The sequence below is a fragment of the Onychostruthus taczanowskii genome, unplaced genomic scaffold (assembly GCF_017590055.1).
Source record: "Onychostruthus taczanowskii isolate IOZ18803 unplaced genomic scaffold, ASM1759005v1 scaffold13, whole genome shotgun sequence".
Taxonomy (NCBI): Eukaryota; Metazoa; Chordata; class Aves; order Passeriformes; family Passeridae; genus Onychostruthus; species Onychostruthus taczanowskii.
The window spans coordinates 4,194,586-4,217,277 of NW_024498462.1; the positions used below are offsets into that span (position 1 = coordinate 4,194,586).

Sequence of the window (22,692 nt, forward strand, 5' to 3'; positions counted from 1 at the left end):
GGTGTTTGAGAGAGTGTTTAATTTTAGAAAGTGTTTAAGCTTTGTTGTGGAAACATTGTAGTGTCTTTGAGATTAATTCTGAGTCTTTCAGAATTTTGTTTTTCTTTAGTCTTGTTAGTGTTGAATAGCTGACTACCTCATACAGTGTATTTGTGTCCTGCAAGCCACTTCAATGACATTATAGAACTGGAGTGCAGTTTCCCAATCTGACTTCACTCACATACCAAGACTACTGCAGGTGTAATTAATGCTATAGTTTGCTGGTTTGGGGAAGTAATGGGAGTTAAATGCAGCCTTTGGATGAGACTCCATGTCCGGGGCAAACAAAACATCCTCATACATGTGCCCCACACCCTCCCTTGAACTACTTGCATTGATCAGTGCATGCTGGCTGTGCTGTTTCTGCTTGATAAGTCAGCAGCAGATACTCTGCTGCTTTTCCTTAGGTTATTTTTTTTGCTGAGTTTTAAGACTCTTTTTTGCTGAGTCTTTTAGCATGCTAAATGCCAGAGCTGACTTGAGGGATAGGATCTTCCCATGTGGTCTGGGGAAAGATGGGACCCTTACAACCAGCCAGTATTAATTTTAGGCTGACAAGAACTGTAGCTCATGTTGTTGTAACCTGGATTTGTCTTCTGCTCTGAGAATGTAAATGCTCTCGTGGTTGACACTGTAAGCCCACTGCTGTACCCAGCAGTGCTAAAGATTACAGTGAAGGGATTTTTTTTTTTTGATGGACTCATTTCAATTACTTTTTCCAGCTTTTGGCACATTGAGCAGGTAGGTTGGTGCCTGCAAGTACATCCAGAAGCTGTGGAAGAAAAAGCAATCACATAACAGATTTCCTTTTGTGATTCTGCTGTTAACAGCATTGCCAGTTGTTTGCCCTACATCTAATTCCCCAGTCATCAGAACAAAGCTTACAGGCTAGAATACAAGACTAAACAGGGATTTTTTTTTTCCCCTCTTGTTGCATTCATCTGGGTACATCATAGTGCTTTTATGTACATACTTGCTGTACATTGCAATGTACAGCAGACCTTTGGATCGTGATTTTAAAATAGTGAAGGAGCCTGCAATATGTAGCAGAATAATGTGCAGGTTGTCAAAAAGTCTTGAGCCCATTTTAGGTGGCTGAGGATTACATTTAGAAGTTTTTTGTTTGTTTGGGTTTTTTTTCAAAATAGTCCTAATGGATTGCTTCCATAAGTCTGTCTGGTGTTCAGCCCAGTTACTCAGTGGATCCAACAGCTGGGTGCTCTTATTCAGAGGGATATATAAGTTGGCACCAGTGTGGGGGAGAAATATTGTGGCCTTGGTAGGATTTTCTGTGAGAGAAGCTGTGTGTACTCTTTCCAGCAGACTGGTTGTCTGTGCTCAGTGATCTGATCTGCTGCTACTTTGCAGGGATGGAAATTGTGTTTGATTTTCTGCAGTGTCAGTCCCTTTAGAGTCTTTAGTGTGCTCTGGAATTACACTGGCAACCTGTTGCCCAGCAGTTCCTCAGTGTCAGGTTTGGAACTGTCCTGTGCTGGCCCCAGTGAACTATGTCTGACTTGTCTGTTCAGCTAAATGCTTCCCGTGCTTAGTTCAAATTTACCTTGTCCCTCTGACCTATATATTATGAAGCTAGGTTTGAATGTCTCCCCAGTTGCTTCACTGGGAAATACTGGGAATAGTGTTAAACTAAGCTTCTCTACACTGGTGTTGTCAATCCTCCATCCTTTTCTCATTTTGGTCTGCAGGAAGGAGACCCCACTGGTTTTTCTAATTGGTTTCCTGCTTTTGGTGTAGTTAAGTAACTTTGCAAGGTGCTACCCAAACATGTTAAGTTCTATTTCCTGTTTACTTTTGACCTACCATGTGTATTCTAATCTCTTCTGTTCTCTTTCAGCAAGCTTTCTGGTTTTAAAAGCTGACTTCTCAGATTTGCTTCCTAACTTCCCCATTTAATCATGCAGTATATAGGCTTTTATTGCAGGGGCTGATGTATTCCTTTGACTGCTTTTGTTTTGCTCCTAACTCAAGCTCCTAAAAGCAGAATTTTGTCTGCTTCTTTTTTGTAATTTTTCCCCCCTTTTCAGGGTTGTGTAATTTTGGGTTGGTTTGTCTGTTTGGGTTGTTTTTGAGGGGAAACAAGTTTGAGAGGATTGCTAATTACTTTTTTTTTTTTTCACTGTTCCCTTAACATTAATTATCCATGTGCCAATAGTTTTTTGTCTCACTGTATTCAGCTGTGATGTTGAAATATAATTGCAGTGCAGGCACAGTTACATAGCAGCATTCTTGTCCTTTAACTAAGTCTTGGGTACCACTAAAAACTAAGCCAAAAAATGGGTCTTTTCATGTAGGTCCTAGCGCTAATTTTCAAGGTAAAAATCATTATTTGGAAAAAATATCTGCATGCCATTCTAATGAGTCACAGGTTTCACTTTACATCAGGAGATTTCAGTTGCCCATTGTTATTACCTTTCTTAAAGTTGAAACTCTGTAACCTTCCTGAACTGGTAGTGTCATTGATCATGCATCTTTATTATTTGATTGTGTGACTTGTAGCCTAAGAAGTTAATTGGACTTCTCCTCTCCTGTAACACTTCATGCCATTAAATGTTTATATAACCTTCGCAGACAGTGCCATTCCCCACCTGCCTGTTTGTTGCTCCTGTTGGAATTGCTCAGTAAGCTGGCAGGCTCTCAGCATTATCCTGTTTTGCTTTGTCCTTCCACCAGATCTTGGAAATCCTTGTTACTTTGAGGGTGTCAGGTGAGGCCAAGTATTTGGGCTTCCCATGTGTTACTTATGAAATTTCTAGCAGTAGTGTAGAAGTGTTTGTAAGTTCCAAAACTCTTAATAGCATGCCAGTCTGGCTGACTCTGGCATGACTAATGTGCGTGCTTAACAAGTTCTTCCTGTTCCCATCATGCCTGAATCCTTGCTGTCTGTATCGCTGCCTTCCTTTCTCAGCCTCACATGTGGATCTGGCAGCACTTAAGAAAGTAAACGCATGAAAATCCTGAATGTAATGCTTCTGTCCATCAACCTGAGTTTCCTTTCCAGAGAATCAATCCATCCTGTGATTCCATACCCTGCTGTCACTAGTGTGGATTCAGTGGACTACTGGGTTGTTTGGGTGGGGTTTTTTATTTTGTTTTGTTTTGTTGTTTTTTTCCTGAATCACCTGTTCAGTTTAGAAGTCCAGTGAGTTTGCTGCCTTTCTGTCTCTGGCTGATGTGCCAGCCAGTTGTCAGATGTCACAAATACAGCAAGCTGTGTGTTGAGTAAAGTCATCTGATAACCACACCTGCTCCTTCCCAGTCCTAAGTCTGTCTACTCCAAGGAGGATTCCTATGTCAACAGGAAGCAGAGAGTGGATTGTTCCAGAGATTAACTCTGATCCATCCTAGGTCCACATGAATGCTAGAGATGGCAAAAGACATGATTAAGCACGGAAGAGAAAACAAGCAGGCAACACAAGAGCCTTTTTCAGTGGTATTGCTTGTTATCCATTATAAAGCTTCAGTGAGGTTCATATGAGGTAGTAGGCTTTTTTAAACTTTTTAGATTTGTTCCCTCATAAGGAAACCATATCCCTAAAATTGTCAGTCTTCAAATAGGAAAAAAAAATTGATTTTTGGGAAGAAAAATTGCAGACAGCATCTCTGTACTTCTGTGGACTTGTCTTTGGTAAAAGGCTGTGAAAGAACTGATGTCCCCAGTGAGGATCTGCTTTAATAGTGACCCAGGGACTGCCAGTGGAAGATTCTGCTGGAAGAATGCAACAACAGGGAAAGCCTGTAAAGATGCTTCTGTATTCTCCAGTAATTTTCTTTACTGGAGCTGGTGTCTTTGTGTTTATGGGTTGTCTAATTGTATGGCTGGTGATAGAATGTAGTAACCAGTATACTCGCTCAGAAAATGGTGCTCTGTTATCTTGGATGTCTGAAAGTAATTAAATCATACATATTGCCTGCTTAAAATTGCAGCCTCAGTACTGGCTCTGTGTATGACTGCATCTTTGTGTCACTAACTGCAGTGTGTTCTCTTCCAAAGGGATCAGTGACCAGTCACTTGGCTTATTGCTAGCACACCTCTCTATTGCCTGAGTGCTGTGTTCTTTTTCAAGGTTAGCATGGTTATGTTTACCTCATGACCAGTTTTGTTCTGCTTTGTGTGTTGCATAATCTGCTAAAGCAGTGTGTCTGAAAGCTCCTCTGCTTTTTCCAGCAGTCTGTCCTCATGAAAGTAATTACCTCTCTTTAATAATCTTACTGCTGTTTCCTGTGGTTTAAGCTGTACTGCATGTGTTTCTTCTTGTGAGATGCAAATGTAAGTAGTCATCTCGTTGCCCTTCTTTACTGCCCTTTTTGCCTCTCCTCTTTTTGAGCTGACATCCCTGTGCATGCCTCCCCACAGTGAAACAGAGGAGAGAAACACACTTGGTCTAGGCTAAACTGGCAAAAAGGAGAGAGATATTTTTAACCAGATCAGTTTTCCTGTCACACATGTTCACTGCAGAGCAAGAGAGTGTGTGGCTGTCTGGGGATGGGAGGTTACAGCAAGTCTGTATTTATTTAAGCAACAGCTCTGAACTTCACTGTTACTCACACCCTTGATGCAGTCATTAGTGATTTAAGGGGTGGGAAGACAATGAGAGATCATCCAGTGCATCTGAAAGCACGATATCCTATGTTCTAGACCTATGCTGACTGAGAGGTGGCTGTCTTCTTTAAAAGCATCCAGTTTTCATAGACTTTCAAACTAGGGAGAACTCTGTGGTTGTGAATCATCTTTGTCCATCTCAAAAGTGCTGTCTTTTGTTACATCTTTATCAAAAATATGAATTCTATTTGGCTCTAATTCCAGCCCTGTATTTAGACTATCTTAAAAGTATCATCTCATTGCTTAAATTACATGGCTAAGTTCTATACCAACAGTGCAATCTAAAATATATTGATTCAATAGTAATTTATTCCAGCTGTTAGTGAAGTCTGAATTAGAGGGAAAATTCAGAATCTTCTGAGGCTTGTTTTTCTGCTCCTCATGCCTTATTGTAAGCTTCTTGAAACCACTTCCAGAATAATTGAATCTTTACTAAATTTTCAAAGTTAAACATTTTGAAAATAAATTCTAAAAACCTGAAAGTAAATGCAAAGGTATCTTCTTGTTTGCTTCCTCTTGTTTCAAGTCTCTTACAAGCTACTGTTATGCAGTAGACCTTTAAAATACGTTATTTAAAATGAGAAGGAACAATGATTTTTAAACTATTAATTTTGAATGTTTGGCTGTCCTGTCAGCTCTCCTGTCAGCTGACACCTTGGCATGTAAGTTTTGTAATATATTGTTGCTATAAAAAATCCTGTGTAGTTTCAATTTTTCCCTTAGGTTTCTTTAAATATTTCTCAATCCTTTGAACCAAGTTCCACTTAAGCAGAAAACTCCTGTGTGTTAATTTCTCACAGGCTTGGCAAATTCTGAGTTATTGGCATAAATTGTTTGTTCATCTGTTTATGTTGTGCCCTTAGGTGCTTCTGTCTCAGCACGCATCATGCATTTGGCAACTAACAGAAAGCATTTTAAAGGTCCAAATGGATGCCTTTATGACTATACCTAGTGTCTTGTTTGTATAAAGTGTCTGAACTTAATTAAGAAAGTTATTTTTCAGAACAAATTGCATACATTGCATTGTCTGCTTCTACTCACTGGTCTAATATTTTGAATGAAGAGTGTGTCTCACAGTTAGCTGAAATTTGTTAAAACATACGTTATGATTCATCTGTAGCAGGAGAGGCCCAGATATACTTCTAATAAAATTTTGTGTGACCTTTTATTAACTGTAACTCCTGATTTTCCATTGATGGCTTGAGTAACTGCTTCAAGTAATATTTCAGCCAAACAAAAAAAAAAAACATTTTATGAAAATCTGTCAGTGGTCACTGGCAGTTGGGGTAAAACTGGCAAGTCTGATCAGAGTGAAAAATTCAGTATCTTCACTGGCAATGAGAACAGACTCTTTTAAGGTAGTCTGTGTGGACTCTGAAGGTAGGAGTAGTTTGTTAAGGTGCTGTCTGAACTCTATGCAAAACAATGTGCACTGGCTCCTGGTTTGTAGTAAATATGCAGCAAATACTTGTGAGCATGAAATTGTTTTCCCTCTTAAAAGAATGGAAATAATGCTGTGGCACAAAGCTTCCAGACTTTTAGTGCTTGGAGAATGCTTTTTCTCTATCAAATTTCAAAACTAATTTTATGCCTGCATCATTCTGCTAGTGATAAAAGGGAAACATTATACCAGTGCCTCAACACTAATGTTTGCTGCATTCTTGCTGATGACTTCTATGGAAATAAAAACATAGGAGCTGGAGCTATTCTTACCAGATTTCTTTAGCACTGTCTTCTGGTCTTTTATAGGGTAGAAATTCTGGGGATCTTACAGAGCTTTCTAAAACATATTACATTTGGTGTTTTTAAACCATATGTGGGTTTGGATACGTTAATGGAATTATAGAAAAGTTTTCTGCTGAATCCTTTCAAAGCATTAATTGTGAAAAAGTTACTATTGAAAGGAAAATACTTTCATTGGAAATATTTTGTCTCAATTCCAGTCTGTACCTAGAGTGATATCAAACTATACCCGAGATCTTTGATGGTCCTGAAATTGCTTCAGTTTTGACTTGCAAAGCATCCAGTTATGTTATTAGGCTGACTATTCTGCCCCCTTTAAAATGCTTTTCTTTGACCTTACTATCTCTAATTCAGGACTATTTGGTCCTTCTGGAGACTCCATAGTGTTGCTTTGGATAAGTAGTGCCAGTCCTTGATAAGTTGAAGACTTGTTAGTTTGTTAATGGGTACATGTGTTTGAGCTCATTTTTAGATATGAGAGCTGCTTGTGGTTTGAAGTTGCCCACTTTCTTTGAATATTGGGTGGGGAGGTGACTTTGGTGGAACCTATCTACCTTGAAAAACTTCAAATGTAGCCAGAGTTTCTTGATAAGTGTTTTCCTGGTGTTTCTATTAAGAGCTACCTAGGGAACATGAAGTAGTGTCATGTTGTCTGAGAAATGAGAGAGGTGGAAATACCAGCTTTGCTTTGTGAATAGTTTTCCTTAACAAACCAGTAGTTTCAATGTATAATCTGAAGTTAGATTTGATTAAATGAAGTATAATGGATGACTACTAATAAAGGTATCAAGGAAACAAAAGTATATTTCAATATATTTAAAAATGTCCCATAGAAAGTCATAATCAGGTAGCTGCAGCTTCTGAAGTAATAATTTTTATGATTTGTAATGTCACTGAATTGATTTATTAACTTCATAAAGCCTGATTTTTCTGTTCTGGCTCATAATTGTGCAATTGAGGGAAAAGAATTGCTTAAGTAGGTCAGAGCATAAATGTGAAGAGTTCTATAATGTGTATGTATATTGTTACGTAATTTTATTAAATATTGCGAATTATGGTGCCTTAATAACCTGGAATGTGGTGACACTTGTTCTTGGGTGCTTTTGACAGTAGAGCAGAATTTTATCTGGAGTTACAGTCCTTACCCTGGATGTGTTTAATAAGCATGTGTACTGTCTGGAAAGATTAGGCATTACTTTGGTAAGAGAAGTTCCAAGGAACCTGAAAGTCTGCATTTCAAAATTCTAACCCCACTTTCTCATAACCTTTTGCTGATTGTTTTTGGGGAACATGATGAATGCTCCAGATGTTTTAATCAAAATGAAGGTTCCAGAATTTATGAAGCAAATAGAGACTTATTTAGTGAGGGTTGAGGGCTTTCTCCATGACTTGTATTGGGCATGTGGAGTGCAATAACTTGAGTATTACATTATTTCTTCTCCCGCTCCCCCGCTTTAAAACTGGTTGCAAAGGGAGATCTAAGTATGGAAAAAAAGGAGGGAGGACGGAAATGGAAGAGGAAATGAAAGGAGTGGGGGAAGGGAAAGAAAACCTAAAAACACATTGAATACAGAATTGAGCACAATGAGCAGAAGAATGAGTTTTGAAATGTCATGAGTTCAGAGTATGATGGAGGCAGGAGTACACATTTATTCTGTAATATCTTGTCACATCTCAAATTGTGTGAGGGTGATAGTGTTCATCAGAGGAGTGTTAATGGCTTTGTTACAAAACAGTGTACAGTTCAGCAATTCCTGATCTAGTGCTTAATAAGAGCCAGAATCATCTAGGCCAAGTGCAGAGCCATCCTATCTGCTCTCCCACATACGGCACTGTGCTGCTCAGATAAACATGCTCGCCTGGAAATAGCCAAGGGATGTCTGTCTTCAAGCTGCATTGCTCTAGACCTGTGCTGAGAGACTTGTAGGCACCTTTAATGAAAAGAATATTTATGGAACAATAAGCCTTTTTAAAAAAACAAAGCTGATTAATTACTGTCTTTTAATTTTTTGGTGTTGACATAGAGATGGTTGGCTACACGGTTGGTTTTGAGGAGCAGGTTTCTGTGTGTTTATTTTGCTGGTCAGGACGTGGATAGGATTAGCAGAAGTTTACAAGATCGAAGGCTAAACCTGGCTAGTCAGAGGTAAATATGGAAAAGCAAGGGATCGTGGTGTGTGTGATCACAGAAAGTACTGTAAAAATGCCCTGGTGAGGAGCCTTGGCCTCACAAGTGCTGTGACGTAAAGAGGCTGTAACCCTTTTCCCCCTTCTGGTAGTTCCAGTCTACGTTGTTAGCTTCTGTTATTTAAAACTAATAGACATGTTCTACTCGACATTCAGAGGAAGGTGAAAAACTCTTCTCTCTCCCCACAGCTCCTTCACTTCTGTAGTCTTTTGAGGAACATTGAATTTTCCATTTTATTCTTTCTTGCTTTTTGATTCCTCCTGTCTCTACTCATGTCCTCCCCTCCCTGTTTTGTGTGGGTGCCGGCTTCATGCCACTGTTCTTCATCATTGCAAAGAGTATTTTCAATTTGAAATGACTAATGGTTTCCCTGTTGCATGGATGATTCTGACAAGAAATAGTAAACATAAAGGCTGTGGTAACATTAATGTTGCTAAGATCAGCAGCCAAGGAGCTGGAATAACCTTGTGATACTGCATTGGCTAATATTTGGTCATACTTGGAAAGCTTTCTTCACAGCTGTATGGGTTAGAAATATTTCTAAGGCTTGATTAATTTTTTTTATTTAAAAAAACTCTTCTCAGTTAAATAACATAGCCATATCTATATGTATACCTTCTGGCCTACCTGCAGAGGATCTCTGTTGGATATTTATTTTAACTTGATCTTAATTTCTTGGAGATAAAAAATGGTTTTGGTGACTAAAGTACAGCCCTGGGCTTTGATGCTTTGAAGATACGCAATTCTAGATTATTTCAGTTAATGGTTTAGCATCTTTCCAGATGTATAAACCTGATACCAGCTGATTGAGGTATAAAACAGCTTGATGATCTTGGAGGTTGTGGCAGACAAGAGCTGTGGTTGGAACATTGCTGAAGTGCTGTAATTTGAAGTAGTCTGAGCTGACAAACTGGTGTTTCTTCTTGGTTAGTGTGTGCATACTCAGCTGTGTGACACATCAGTCCCTTGTACAAACACAGTTTATACCCAGTTGAAGTTGTAATGTTGGGAATTTGGAGAAGATAAAAATTCCATTTTAGAGGACAATTCAAGTGTTTTACCTTAAAACAAGTTATATAGGCCTAAAGATTCATCAGTAACTCTGAGCAATGAAGTGAGTAATTAATTCAGCTGTAAGGAAGATGCCATCCTGAGGAATTTCCAGGTGTGCTGTGACCTGTGGGACTGCAGACCTTAAGTGACTGTACTGCCCTGAGAAATATTGCTGTGGAGAATGTCATGATTTTGAAGGTTGTTTCTTGAAAGTGCAGTCTGAGGAGCTGTAGATGTTCAGACTTTTTTTAGCAATGCTTAATAAGCTATGCATGAGCACTGTGTGTAATTTCTGGGGTTTGTTACATGTAAATATGTATTTTAGCAAAGTGAACAGCAAACTTAGGAACATACGTCATAGAAACTCAATTTGTTTCATGAACTTGAGGGGTTGTCTTCTGAGAGTTAAAGGGAGAAGGTGCAAAATAATTACTTTTTCATTTGTTTTGATGTTTTGTTGGTCATGTCTGACTGAACATTCAGTCTGAGCATACCTGAAATTTCTTGTCATTCCCTTATAAATTGTTGCTTGTACCCTCTCTTACCTGGCATGCTGTCCATGTTGCCTGAGCTCGTGGAATAGAGTGTACAAGAAGAGCAGCTCTGATGCTGCAGCTGAAGGAGCAGACACATATTCTAGCAGTATTTGTGAATTTATGTCCTTATTGGTCCATTTTTAATGTGACCTTAATCAAGGTGTTGTAGGTTCACTTTAGAAAATGACCTACGAGGCAGCAGTCCTTTTATTTTTAACCCTGATTATACTCTTGTTTGAACTAGATATTCTTAAAATAGTAGCTGCTTTCTGACCTTCCTTAAGATTAGCTGCTTAGATAAGCAGAACTTGCTAACAAATTCACACCTAGCAGCTCAGGTTTGAAGCTGATCTCTCTAGGGCACACCGTCATTTCAGGAAAATCAGCAAATATACTAAGTGGTTTACATGCCTAAAGAAATCAGTCTCTAAATGTTGATTTCTGAAATACAGTAGTTGGAAGAGTTGCTCATTTAGTCCTGAGAATGACTGAAAGAATATGCTGTACCTTCAGAAGTAATTAATAACCTTTTCAGTAATTGTATAGTATTTTAAATTGAGAAATTGCAGTTCTGACTTGCGAAGGTTGTGATTGTCTTTGGATTGCCATGCATTGGCAGTAATGAACCTTCTTCACTGACTAAATGTGTTGAGGGAGTAGTGCAATGCAGACTGTTTTTAAGAAGCTCAGCGCGTTTCCCACATGGAAGAAAAGTGTTATCATGGAATACATTTCCTTCTCTTTGGGGAAATCTATGCTTGACATGCTCCAGTCTTTGTGGATTTTGCTGGAAAAAAATTTGCTGTAATAGAAAGTTGAGGTTTCTTACATATATGTGATTTGACACAGGCAGGGGAATGGGTTTGAGACTTTACTCAGTAGCTAATTATTTAATTGTGTAAAACTAGTCAAGCAAATTGTGCTGTTAACAGCTAGTGTCAAAATATGTATTAAGTGTCACTGTAGTGAAAAAACCCCAACTTCTTGTTTGCAGCTAGCCCAAAAGGCTTTTTGGAGCCTTTCAGAACAGGAAAAATTGACTTTCAGAACAGGAAGACTATAATATATGGGCTTCTCTAAGTTTTCACTTTAGAATGTTTTTTGGACTTGAGATGAAGAAACTCGTTTCTGTTACGGATTCAGAAAAAGTTGAAGAGCACCTTGAACTTTAAGAAAGCTATTCAGTCTTCTGTTCCTTGAAGCAAAAGTTATGTTTTCTGGTCATTGAAATATGGTTAATATTACATATCACTCTTTCTCTAATCAATAATGCTACATAGAAGGAAACATACAGAAGTATAATATAAATACGGGTTTTTCAGATTTTTTTTTGACTATGGGATTTGTAATGACAGTTCTCTCCCAGTTTTACACAGTTTCATGTGTGAATTGTCCCTTTTTTCTCTTACCTTGCATCATGCAAAATCAGAAAAGGAGTCTGCTGAACATAAGGTGGCCATTTGATCTTTTCTCTCTTATTAAAGGATGGAATCAAATATATTTGCAGCATTCCTGACAGTGGCCAGTTTTTGGAGGCCTTTGAGGATACACTGGTGATGGCAGGTGTACATCCTCCAAGGCAGTCAATCCCAACATTGATGCTTCTTACCATTAGGACTTTCTTTAATTTAATATGTTACAATGTGGGTTTCTTAGCATCCTCTGTTGCCAGATGTTCCCCTAAGTTTCTGAGTAGACGGCAAACAATTTCCTTGTCTTTCTTTTTATTCTCATAAATGATTTTTTGAGGAGAGTGGGGGTTTTCCCTTTATACTCATTTATATTCATACATTGCAAATTGATTGTCTTAGTTGTGCCTCTTCTTGTGCTTTGCTGTTTTTCTGTCTTCTTCAGTTTTTCCTAGTAGATGTGTTGCTGTGATTCAGTCTTTATGCACTTGAGCCTTTTTCCTTTGAGGAGGGAGCTTTGGGCTCCTGTGAGAAGCTACTGAGTTCTTCCTTTTGTTTCTTCTCTCAGCTTCTGGAAAACTGTATGTATTAATTGTCTGTATGTACCAAATTCTGTCTTTATAAATGTGGATGGAAGGCTGTTGCTGTTCTCTCTTATTCTCCTTTGGAGATTCATGAACTCCTGTCTTGACTTTCTTGTGTCTTAGCAGACTTTTTCTGGAATGTATCTGGTGAGCTAAAATGTCCTTGCCCCACATTGTGTGATTGTATGGTAATGATTGTTTGAGAAAGACAGCGGATGTTTTTGTGGTTGTTGACCAGCTCTGTAGTTTTACCCACCAAGTTTCCCTTTTCATCACAAACCAGGTACTTCCAGCAATACCTCAGAGGTCTGTGCAGGTGCCCTTGATAAAGCTGTTGGGAGAGGTGTGCTGCCTCCTTCACTCCTGAGCTGTATTCTCTGATATCAAGTAATGAGAGCTCATGAAATTGTGACAGCTGGAAGTGCCCCAGCCTGGAGAGTGCTGGAGTTGAGTGCCTAAGTTACAGGGGGGAGGCAGCTCCCTGTGCTTCCAGACAGGGCTGGCACTGCACCTGTACAGGAGGGGTTGCAGCAGATTGTTCCAGTGACAGACTCGAATTCCTTTTCCTCCAGATGCTTCTAGTTGGAAACAGTATTGTGTGAAGGTTCAGTGTTCTTAGAAGGTGTAGCTTGGTCACAAATAAGACAGAGTAAGCTTCGTGTGAAAGAATATAATTCCTAAAATTTCTGGAACTGGGTGGGGGGCAATAGCTCATTCACTTGTGTGAAACAAAAAGGAAAATGCTAGCAGTGCCACTTTGCTTGTTCTGAGTGCTTCCTGGGAGCGTGAGGTCTTGGAGATTCTCAGAGCTGAAGTGGAAGCACTCTGGTCTTACAAAGGGATGAGTGTGCAGCTTTTGCAAGTGCCAGATCCTACAGCTCTGGGTGTCAAGTAACATGAGGGCTGTAGAGGCTTTCTTACCTTCTGTGGTTATAAAAGGTAGTGGTTAAATAACTGTAATTAAAGTGTCTATTTAAATGTCGTTTTACCTTCCAGTTCATCAGGTTTAATCCTTTTCACTTCAAAGTCTTCCAAGTTTTTTATTACTTGGAAGTCTTCAAATAAAACAGACATTTCTCATTCATTTTTTATGAAAGTAAAGAAATATTCTTTATCTGTTACCCTTTCTTTCCCATGTTCTTCTCACTTTCCCCCCCCCCTTTCTTTTTCTCCGTATCCACAACAAGGAAGAGAAACTTTTTATACTGGTGGTACCAGCACAAGACCAATTTATTAATGGTTCTTGCTTTCTCTCCCACACCCAAATTTAAAGGATCCTTCCACTTTTTTGGTAAATAAGAGGCAGCTTGTATCTAGTGCTGCATTATATTGAAAGAAGATATTTTTAACAGTGCATTCTGCATGATGTCAGTGTAAGTTATTGGCATGATGACTCTTAACTGTGGTAGCTGACTGATTGCTAAAATAGCTTGCAGACTTCTGCTTTCAGTCTAAATATTTTCAGTAACATATAGCAACAGGTGAGTAATTGGTTTAGGCGATTTTGGCTGTGAAGCATTACCAATACCCTAAGCACACTTTTTAAGCATGATGTATCAGAGACTGTTCCTGATACTTGCTTTCAGTGTTTAGATAGGTTTATACCTTATGGCCTCCGTGGGGGCTGTTCCAGTTCTCCAGGAGCTGTAACAGATGAATGCTCAGGTGAAGTATAGGGCTGTCCTACTTTTTTCATTAATGAGAAGGGTACAGTAGTAGCTGGAGTCTGACATGGGCAGCACTGGTTGGGTGGCCCAAGCACCTGGACTTCAGCCACACATTTCCTGGCCTGCCTTTAAGGTCGCTGTTCAGGGTGTTGGATGTGTTGGAATATCAGTTTAAACTCACTGTGTTGCAGTGGTCTCTTTAATTCAGTATTGCCATTGAAATGAAAAAACAATATACATAATCAGCTGGTTTTCATGGGGTAGTGCCTGACAACCTCTGTAGCAAATATGTGAAACAGTTCCTGCTATTTAGATTAGAGCTGGGCAAGACTTTTGATAAATAGTAATTTATGCAATGTCTGGATGGTGAGTTTATAGTCTTCAGGTTGCTTGTGAATTTGCTGTGGCACCTGTAAATAGTTTCGGATAGAAATACTTTTTCAGTGTCTGGCTCTCAAACCAAAAATTCAAAATGTAGACTCTTATGAAAGAAGATTATCATGTTTACAGGAGCTTCAGAGGATCTGGGTTTGGTCTCTTTTGTTCCTTTATGGTTTGAAACATCTTCCACCACCTTTCAGCTACTGATACTTGGTGGTGCTCTGCAAAATTCCTGTTAACACTGTCAGCAGCATGTTAGAGGTTCCTGGCACCACAACGAGTAGCTGAACAAATAAATTTCCGAGTCTGGTGGTTCAAGATAGCTCACTCCCAAGCCTGGAGCTGTTTTGCTTTTATGTGAAATCCTTAACTGAGTAAGAGAACTGCTTAAGGCTGATTATTAGAGCACTTCCCAGGGAAGTGCAAAGTCTGGTTTTGTGAATGTTCTTTTTAAACTAACAAACAGCAACATCTGCAGCTTTCTGACTACATCAAGAGGGAACCAGACAGAAAGGTGAGAGCACTCCACCCAGTATGCTCTTTGATTCCTGTGGGATATGTGGCTTCAAACTTCCTTAGGCAAAAAGAAGACTGATCTCCAGGATGCCATGCATATCCTTGCTGTACATCACTGGATAACAAGGAATCCAAGCATCTGCCATCTTTTCCTGCTTCTTACTAAAGATTTTTAGGTCTAGCAATGTGTTGCTCAAAAAACTGTTTTTATTTTAAGAAAAACAGGTAACAGATGAACTTTTTTTTTTTTCAAGTTGAAAATGAACCGATTTACTTAGCTACTTTTGACATCAATATCTGTAGAGTTTGGGACTTCAGCTTTAAATTTGCAGTTATGTCAGATAGCAAGTTTATTTGTGGGTTATTGGCTTTAGAACACAAGGAAAGAATTGCAGCCTTGAGGAAGATATGCTGGCAACTGAAGCCAAGGATGCCAATAAAAAGCAAAATAAAATCACTAGTAAGAAAAATACTCTTTTCTCTCCATAGCTTGTCTAGCTTTTGTGAGCAGGTTTTCTATGGTCTTTGTTTAGTGTAAGACTAGAAATGCTCTCTGAAGATTTTGTATTAGGCTGTAACAGTTAGTACTAAAAAGTAGCAGTCAGTGTTCCTAGTTCAGAGATGGAATCATTGATTCAGGTGCAAGACCTTCCTCTGTAATTCTGTCTGCAGTTCCAAACTGGGAAAAAAGTGTAGAGAAGAGATGTGATGGTCAGAATGGAAAGGTCCCCTTTGAGAGGAAACTGAATGAGCACATCCTACTCAGCAAAGTGAAGTCTGAAGAGGCATGTGAATTATTTCTATAAATACTTTGAGGAATAATAACCAGGAAGGGAAAGAAGTATTTAAACTAAAGGACAATGTTGGCACAAGAATAGATAGGTACAAGCTGGCTGGGAAAACATTTTGGCAGGAAATTGGAATGTTTCCAGAGGTTCTGAACTTCAGCAAGGTTTTGAGGCAAGCTTCAGATTTTTCATTTTGGGGATTTTGTCTCCATTATTTCTACTTCTGACACTAGAACATGGATCATTTATGAACAGAATTATATAATTATTCCTTACAATAGCAGGAGCCCTGAAGGTCTCTTTCAGCCTTATTTCTTGAATTTTGAGTTAGAATCCTCTTGGGTTTCTGACTGTTCTGAACCTGTGGTACATATTATACCTTGAAGACATCTGTGATGGTAATTGGGTAATTCTGTTCAGTAGGCTTAGATTTCCTGTGTAGACATCCTTGTACCTTTAGTGGCTCCTGGGGAGCAATACAGAAGTTGAAAGGTTGGAAAAACATCTTTAGTGAAACTTTGTGTTGTATGTTAATAATGGCTACCAGTGGTGGTTCATTTACCAACTTAATTGGAACAGTATGTTTATACTTCTGCTACCAGTAGTACAAAAATATATATATATAACTTTTACATTTTGTCGTAGTACAAAAAAAAATATATATATATATATAACTTTTACGTTTTGTCTTGGTACTCCTTGACAAGGACCTTTAAAGTGTATGGAAATGTTTCAGTGCTATTTGGCATTCAGTGAAGTTCTCTGGTCTTCTCTTGTCCTTTTAAAGTAGCAGTAATGATGCACCTTAGAAGGAATTCCGTTTTGACAGGAAGGTAACTATGTATATGTTTCTCTGAATTACAGCCCTTCACTAAGTGTATTATAATAAATCTCATAATCCAAAGATAAAGGTCAAGAGAATAATCCTAAAGTCCATTCTGAGTCTTACTCATGCTTTTTTCTGTTGAAGGGGAGAGGCTGATTTCGCTGCCATTACAGTCTAATAATTTTGTTGGTATGATTAAGGGTGACTGGGATACCTTTCTTAAAAATGCAGTAAAATGCCAGTTGTTGATCCGAATGGAAAATAGTGCAATAACCCACATTTTGTTAAATGTTTGGTAATGGGCCCTTTTGGCTTTATGTTTTTCAGTACTTACTAAACAACTTTTAAAAAAAGGGGGGGGGTGGCAGTAAAAGAGAAATAATAGGAAATCCAAAAGAAAACTATGACTTCAGCTTCCTCTTTTATTCATAATCATTGAAAGAAGGGAACTTGTTCAGCTCAGTCAAGTAAGGAGGAAGTTGCTGTACCAGCAGGTGATAACAGGTTTTAGCAAGTTAGGAGAGGACTGCATGCTGCTGTGTTAGTGCTGGAGACTGAGGCATATCCTTTTCTGCCATCACAGGACAAGTATCTTGTGCCACACCAGACAAAGCTAATGTGTGGAAGGAGAAAAGGGATATGGGCTGTTCCTTGAAAGTCCCAAAGTGCACCCATCCCTGTGTATGGACCCCCAGGACAGTTACACCCATCTCTGCTACACTGTGCAGTGACTGATCTCATATAATACAATGCACTCTTCTCTGTGTGATGCACTTTGATTTGTCACCTTTCTAGAAAAAGAGTAAATTTTACATGATTTTCTTCTCAAAACATTCCTGTTCATCTCAGTATTAGAAATCTTTGTTAGGGTTGGTATCCAGATGCCATGTGCACTCCCTTGAGAAATCGAAGTTAGTGCAGTTTTCTCTTGCTTGTGTATTGATTAATGCAATTCTCTAGAACTGCAAGGAAAGGTTTGGTCACCAAGAGCTGTATGGTTCTCATCTTTCTGATTAATTTATTGTATTAATTGGTTTGTTATTAGTATTTCTTTGTAACTGTCATGGTCATGTGTTCAACTTAGAGATTTTGCTCTACTTCTGGTAATTTTTGATACTTTTACATGCTAACTTGGGATTAATGGAGAAAATACCCTTTCCTCTGGTAGTTCTTCTAAGTTTAGAGGGTGTTCCTACATTTTGTTGCCTTCTAAGGATTTCTGTTTCTAGCCAGCAATATTAGGACCAAAGTATTTGTGCTCAGGATGGCTAGTGTGGCAGGGGTGTTTTTCTCTTCCATTAAGGGTTCCTTATATACAGATCTCTAAGGTGAGGCTTTTCCCATTCACAGAAGAAAGTTAATGGGTAACAGTAAGGTACACTGAGCATATTGGATCTGTTGCCAAGCAGTTTCATTCTTTCCCTAAACTATTCCAGTAATCTTATTTCCTATTATGTCACACGAACAATGTTTCTAGAACAGTCAAAAGAATTGCAAAGGACATTTGTCACTGCTATGTCCTGTTTAGATACAGTAATTTTAGAGATTTGCCCCCTGTTGCCTGAAATGGAAGGGCACTGTTCATGAAATTTCACACCAACTGTCAAAATTGCTCCTGTGATCACGTCTCTCTTTTCCTCCCTACCACAGCCCACTGTTTGTAACGTGGAAGATCGGTCGAGACAAGCGATTGCGAGGATGCATAGGTACTTTTTCTGCCATGAACCTGCATTCAGGACTCAGGGAGTACACACTTACTAGGTAAGAATTTGTTTTCTGTAGCCTTGACTTATATATTTAACTAGTCTGTTGAGGAGATGATAGGTGTGCTTTGGTTTGTTTTGGGTTTTTTGGCTGTGTCACTGTATGGGTCAATAAAAACCTGTGTCTCCTTTTGATGCTGAGAGTATTGTCTGGATATTTGACTGCTGGTGTCACGAGGCCATGCTTGCAGTTAAAAACCTTAAGTTGAGCCTATTCTCATGTTATTGGTCTGTAAACTATTCTCCAGTAGCTTACTGTTACTGATTATTACAGTATTTTTCCAGTGTTCAGACAAATTTTAACCTTAGTAGTTAATGTCAGGCCAGAAGACCAGAAAGTCAGATTTGGGGATTATCCTATTCACACTTCTAAAACAGCAGGTATTCTCACCTCTTCTCCATCAGGTGCTTCCAATCAGCTGCAGTTAATTTAATGCTACAAATTTCCATTACATGTTACTCTTCAGATACATCCCAGCCCCTGAGTGGGAAGCTTCTGGATGAGGGAGGTAAGTGACGATAATCCTTCACTCCCTGGCAGCATAATCTTCATGTTTTGATCTACACCTAAATTCATTCACCTTAATATTGTTCCATTTCCTTTGCATAGAGTGAAAACTAATAAGTTTACCACTAGAGCTAGTAGCAAGCTTTCTACTCGTTTTTCTAAGAGTTTTCTTAAGTTTATTCTCTAAAGAATCAATGGAATTTTGTTCCTTTCAGTTACAATAGACTTTATTGCGCTTTAAAATAGAAGCTGCATTCTGGCATGTGTAGACCTCTAAAATTGTCATCACTTAAAATAATTAGTGCTTCCAGATCACTTTAGATTTGAGGCTTTTGTCCATTACAGGGTCTTCCACTTTGCTGTTAAAATGCCTAGTCCTTCCTGGCATTAAATAATATTAGAATAGGAGATGTTCTTTCTTACGTATCTCCCTAGTTAGTTGCAACCTGAAGTTCATTTCATGCTTCTCTGCTGAGCTTGAAGAAGATAACTGCTCATCTCCTGGAGCCCTTACAAACTTCTGAAAGACCTAGTTACCTTTATTGTGTTCATTTTATTTATTATGCACTCTGGAATGTTTCTGCTTGTGTCCTTTAAAACCTCATTATTCAAAATGGTCAGTGAGAAGAACCTTTTAATAAGTGCAAAGCAATTTCTTTGTTGAGGGTTAAAAGGCTTAAAGTCTTAACCATTAGTGAGCCAAACTGAATGAAAAACAACTTTGCCCCTGTACTGGAGATTGTTTCATTTAGGTGTATGCTTTACAGTGCTTGATCAAGAACAATGAGCTTGTACAGAAAATTTCCCCCTGAGGCTAGGAATAAGGGGATAGCTCAAGAAAATAGTTTTTGTTCCTTGTAGATTTTTCCATTCTCACAAATCAGACAGGGCTGTACTCTTAAATACCCTTAAAACTGGTTATATGATTCCTGACTGCATTCTAACTGTGAAAGCTGAAGTCAACATACATGAAAAGTGATGATAATTAAAGGGAACTGAAATAATTTCAGTGCAGTATTTACAGGATGGCCACATGCTGTGGAAGTTTATACTAGGCTATTTAGAAGACAGATCAATAATTTTCAAGATGAGGAAAATGGAACTACATAACAACCTATTTTTAAAAAAAATCTTTAGAAGCACATAAGTTGCTTTAAAATAAAATATATAGTGCATATTGGATTTTGTTATCTTTTATAGTAAGTCTTTTTTGTGCTTATGATACCTAAATGTTTCCAGGTTGCTTTTTTATTTTTAAAAATAACAACCAAACTTCAAGTGTGATCACTGAAATGTAGAGTTCATATAAGAATGTACAAAAAAGGTATTCCCTTCTATCAGTCATTATCATAAAAAAGAAAGAGAGGGTTAGCTGTGATTAGTTTCCTACTTGTGGTCAGTCTCTTCAACTGTGGGGCTTCCAGAGGAGAGCATTTGAGGAATAAAAGTAGCACCATTGAATTGTCCATGGGCTTTGAGAGTTGACAGCTCGACAGGCCTCCCTGGGAAGGATTAGAAACTAGGACATTACAGCTTGCTCCAGCAGTATCTGGGCAATAGGCTGCTGCAGAAGACATGGCAATTCCTGAAAGGGAAAAACTTATTCAGGAAAGGCAGAAATTAAAAAGCAAAGTACGTAGAATGAGAATGGGCTCTACTGCAGAAAGTGGAACTTGACCAAAACTTTCAGTTGACAGTGCAGTCAGATGACTGCTGACTTTATTTTCCTTTGACACGTTTCTTCAGTTATTTTGAAGATATAGCATGGATAAACAGAACCAGGTTGTTTGTCTAATTAATTCTTACTCTTTTCGGTACCTTCTGTGTAATTGTGGCCCAGCTTTCAGTCAGTAAAACAGTACAAAAGAACAGCTGTTTTTAAATGCCCTGGTGCTTAGAAATCAAAATATGCCCAATTCCCTTCACACATACATGATTTTATTGCAAATATGCTGAATAGTCCTTGGGATCACAGTAAATAAATCTTGTTATTTCTAGTGATCTCTGGCTGTATATCATATCCAGTGTGTAGCATGCACATCTCCATCTGCATACAGTAGTGCAGTTCCTTTGAAGCAGCATAATGATACTTCACCTAGGAATCTGGAGTGAACAATTTCTTTCTTGGGACACCCCCACCCTACACTTTTTTGGGTCTAGAACCAAAAATGGTGGTGATCTATGACCATTTTGAGCTCTGTAGGTTGTTGTGCTGATATTGCCAGTATGTTCTAAACAGGAAATTTATGTGGAATGATTCATCGTTAATTGGATGCATCTGCCTAAGTTCTGAGGAGCGATGAGAATACCCATAGTTAAAAAAGCTATTACTGCATTCCTTATAAAATCTACGTGTTAAATTCAATTTTCTCTGCAGTTATATCAGTGAAACACAAGGGAAAGGATGTGTATTATTGAAATCTTCTGCAGAACTTTATGGAGAGAGAGATTCAGACTTGTATTTCATTTTACTAGGAGGTAAACCATGTCCAAGTGTTCTACAGTGCTGAATGTTACCTTTTAGAATGAAGAAATTTTACCATGGCTAAAATAGTCCTTCAGACTGAATGTGTTAAATTGACTATCCCACCTGAATGCATAAAAATAAACCAATCTAGATTATGAAAAATACCTTATGTTTTACAGCTCCTTCAAGAAAATACTCTGAACTTGGAAGCAGGTTACCACAGAATTTCATAACAGGTTGATAAATTACTTTTTCATGTGTTTTGTACAGCAGTAAGACTTAGGTTTTCGCACTGAGTTTTAAAATCCTGCTTTTATAAACTTGATATATTGAACAAAATGGTTTCAGTTCTTTATTTTAGTTTTAGTTTTTAATCTGTTTCATAGAACTTGAAGTAATATTTCATGGCTATTGGATGTAAAACTATAAGTGCATAAATTTTTAACTCTGTGTTGGTTTAGCCTATCAAGGCTAGAATATGTATCTGGGGAGGGAGATAGAGAACAGGCAGGTGAAGGGAGATGTTACATGGCAGAGTGTGCTGTCCCAGAAGAAAGTAGTAAAGAAAAATTGGACGACTCCAAAGCTTAAGTATATTAACATAATGGCTAAAAACTGGGTTTAACCCACCTTTCTTTAACTAGCATAGACCTGTCTCTACTGACTATATGCTGTAATCAGTTTTTTTGTTGTTTGTTCTGCTTACCACTCCACCTGAGGGGAATAGGACTGCTGTCAGACACTCAGCTTAGATGTGGCTGATCAACAAAAGAAAGGGAAAAGAAGCTGGGGATGAGAAGCACAAGATGGAAGGAAATGAAACCTACGACCCAACTTTCTCATAACTGAATTTGGGTGTACATTCCATAGGAGGATTTGGCTACTGCTGGCATCAAGTACTGCTCTGTTCCTGTCCGCAATTTCAAGAGTCAGTCCTTGTTGCTGCAATACTGTCTGCCCTCTCTGTCAAAAGTACTAACCCTTTGTTCCTGTTCCAAATTTTACCATCCAACTGTAAAATAACAGTACAGCAAGCTATTTAAGGGGTGAAACTGAAAAATATTTAAGAACTGATCACATTAAGATTGATGCTGGCTGTACTTTTTGAAGACTAGTGACAAGTTTTTGTACAAACAGGACAATTTCTTTTGTGTATTTAGTTAAGTTTACTACTCTAACCCTGTAATCAGTGCTAATTTCCAAAAGGTCAGTGCTAACTTCCCAAAACCTTTACTGCCAAGCAGTGTTGCTGTGGGTGTAGGTAGTCATTACCATTGATCCAGGGCAAAGCGTACTCATTCATCTGACTGCAATTTTTTGAACTGCAGAGTTGGAAGAATTACATGTTTTTGACAGTTGTTGTGGCCTTCATTGTTGACAGAAGTCATAGGTTGAATTAATTTGTGCAAATAACATCTCATGTAATATTTCAGAGCATATTGTTGCTTCTGTGTTGCCCACTGATAATACTTTACAGGCTGCCTTGCCTTTGGCTTTGATTTATAGTATACCACTGCTGAATGTTGGCTTGTTAAAATTCTCTTAATACACTGTCTGGTGGCCACCAGTGGGAAAATGCCTGATAATTGTGAGATGAAGCTTA

General features: G+C 38.5%; 1 protein-coding gene across 1 annotated transcript in view; it reads left to right on the forward strand.

Annotated features, from left to right (window-relative positions):
• AMMECR1 (AMMECR nuclear protein 1) overlaps window positions 1-22,692 on the forward strand; it is a 94,736-nt gene that overhangs the window by 37,807 nt on the left and 34,237 nt on the right. Inside the window, 1 exon segment of the mRNA XM_041396369.1 lies at window positions 18,002-18,112. Within this exon segment, the coding sequence (XP_041252303.1) occupies window positions 18,002-18,112 (111 nt within the window).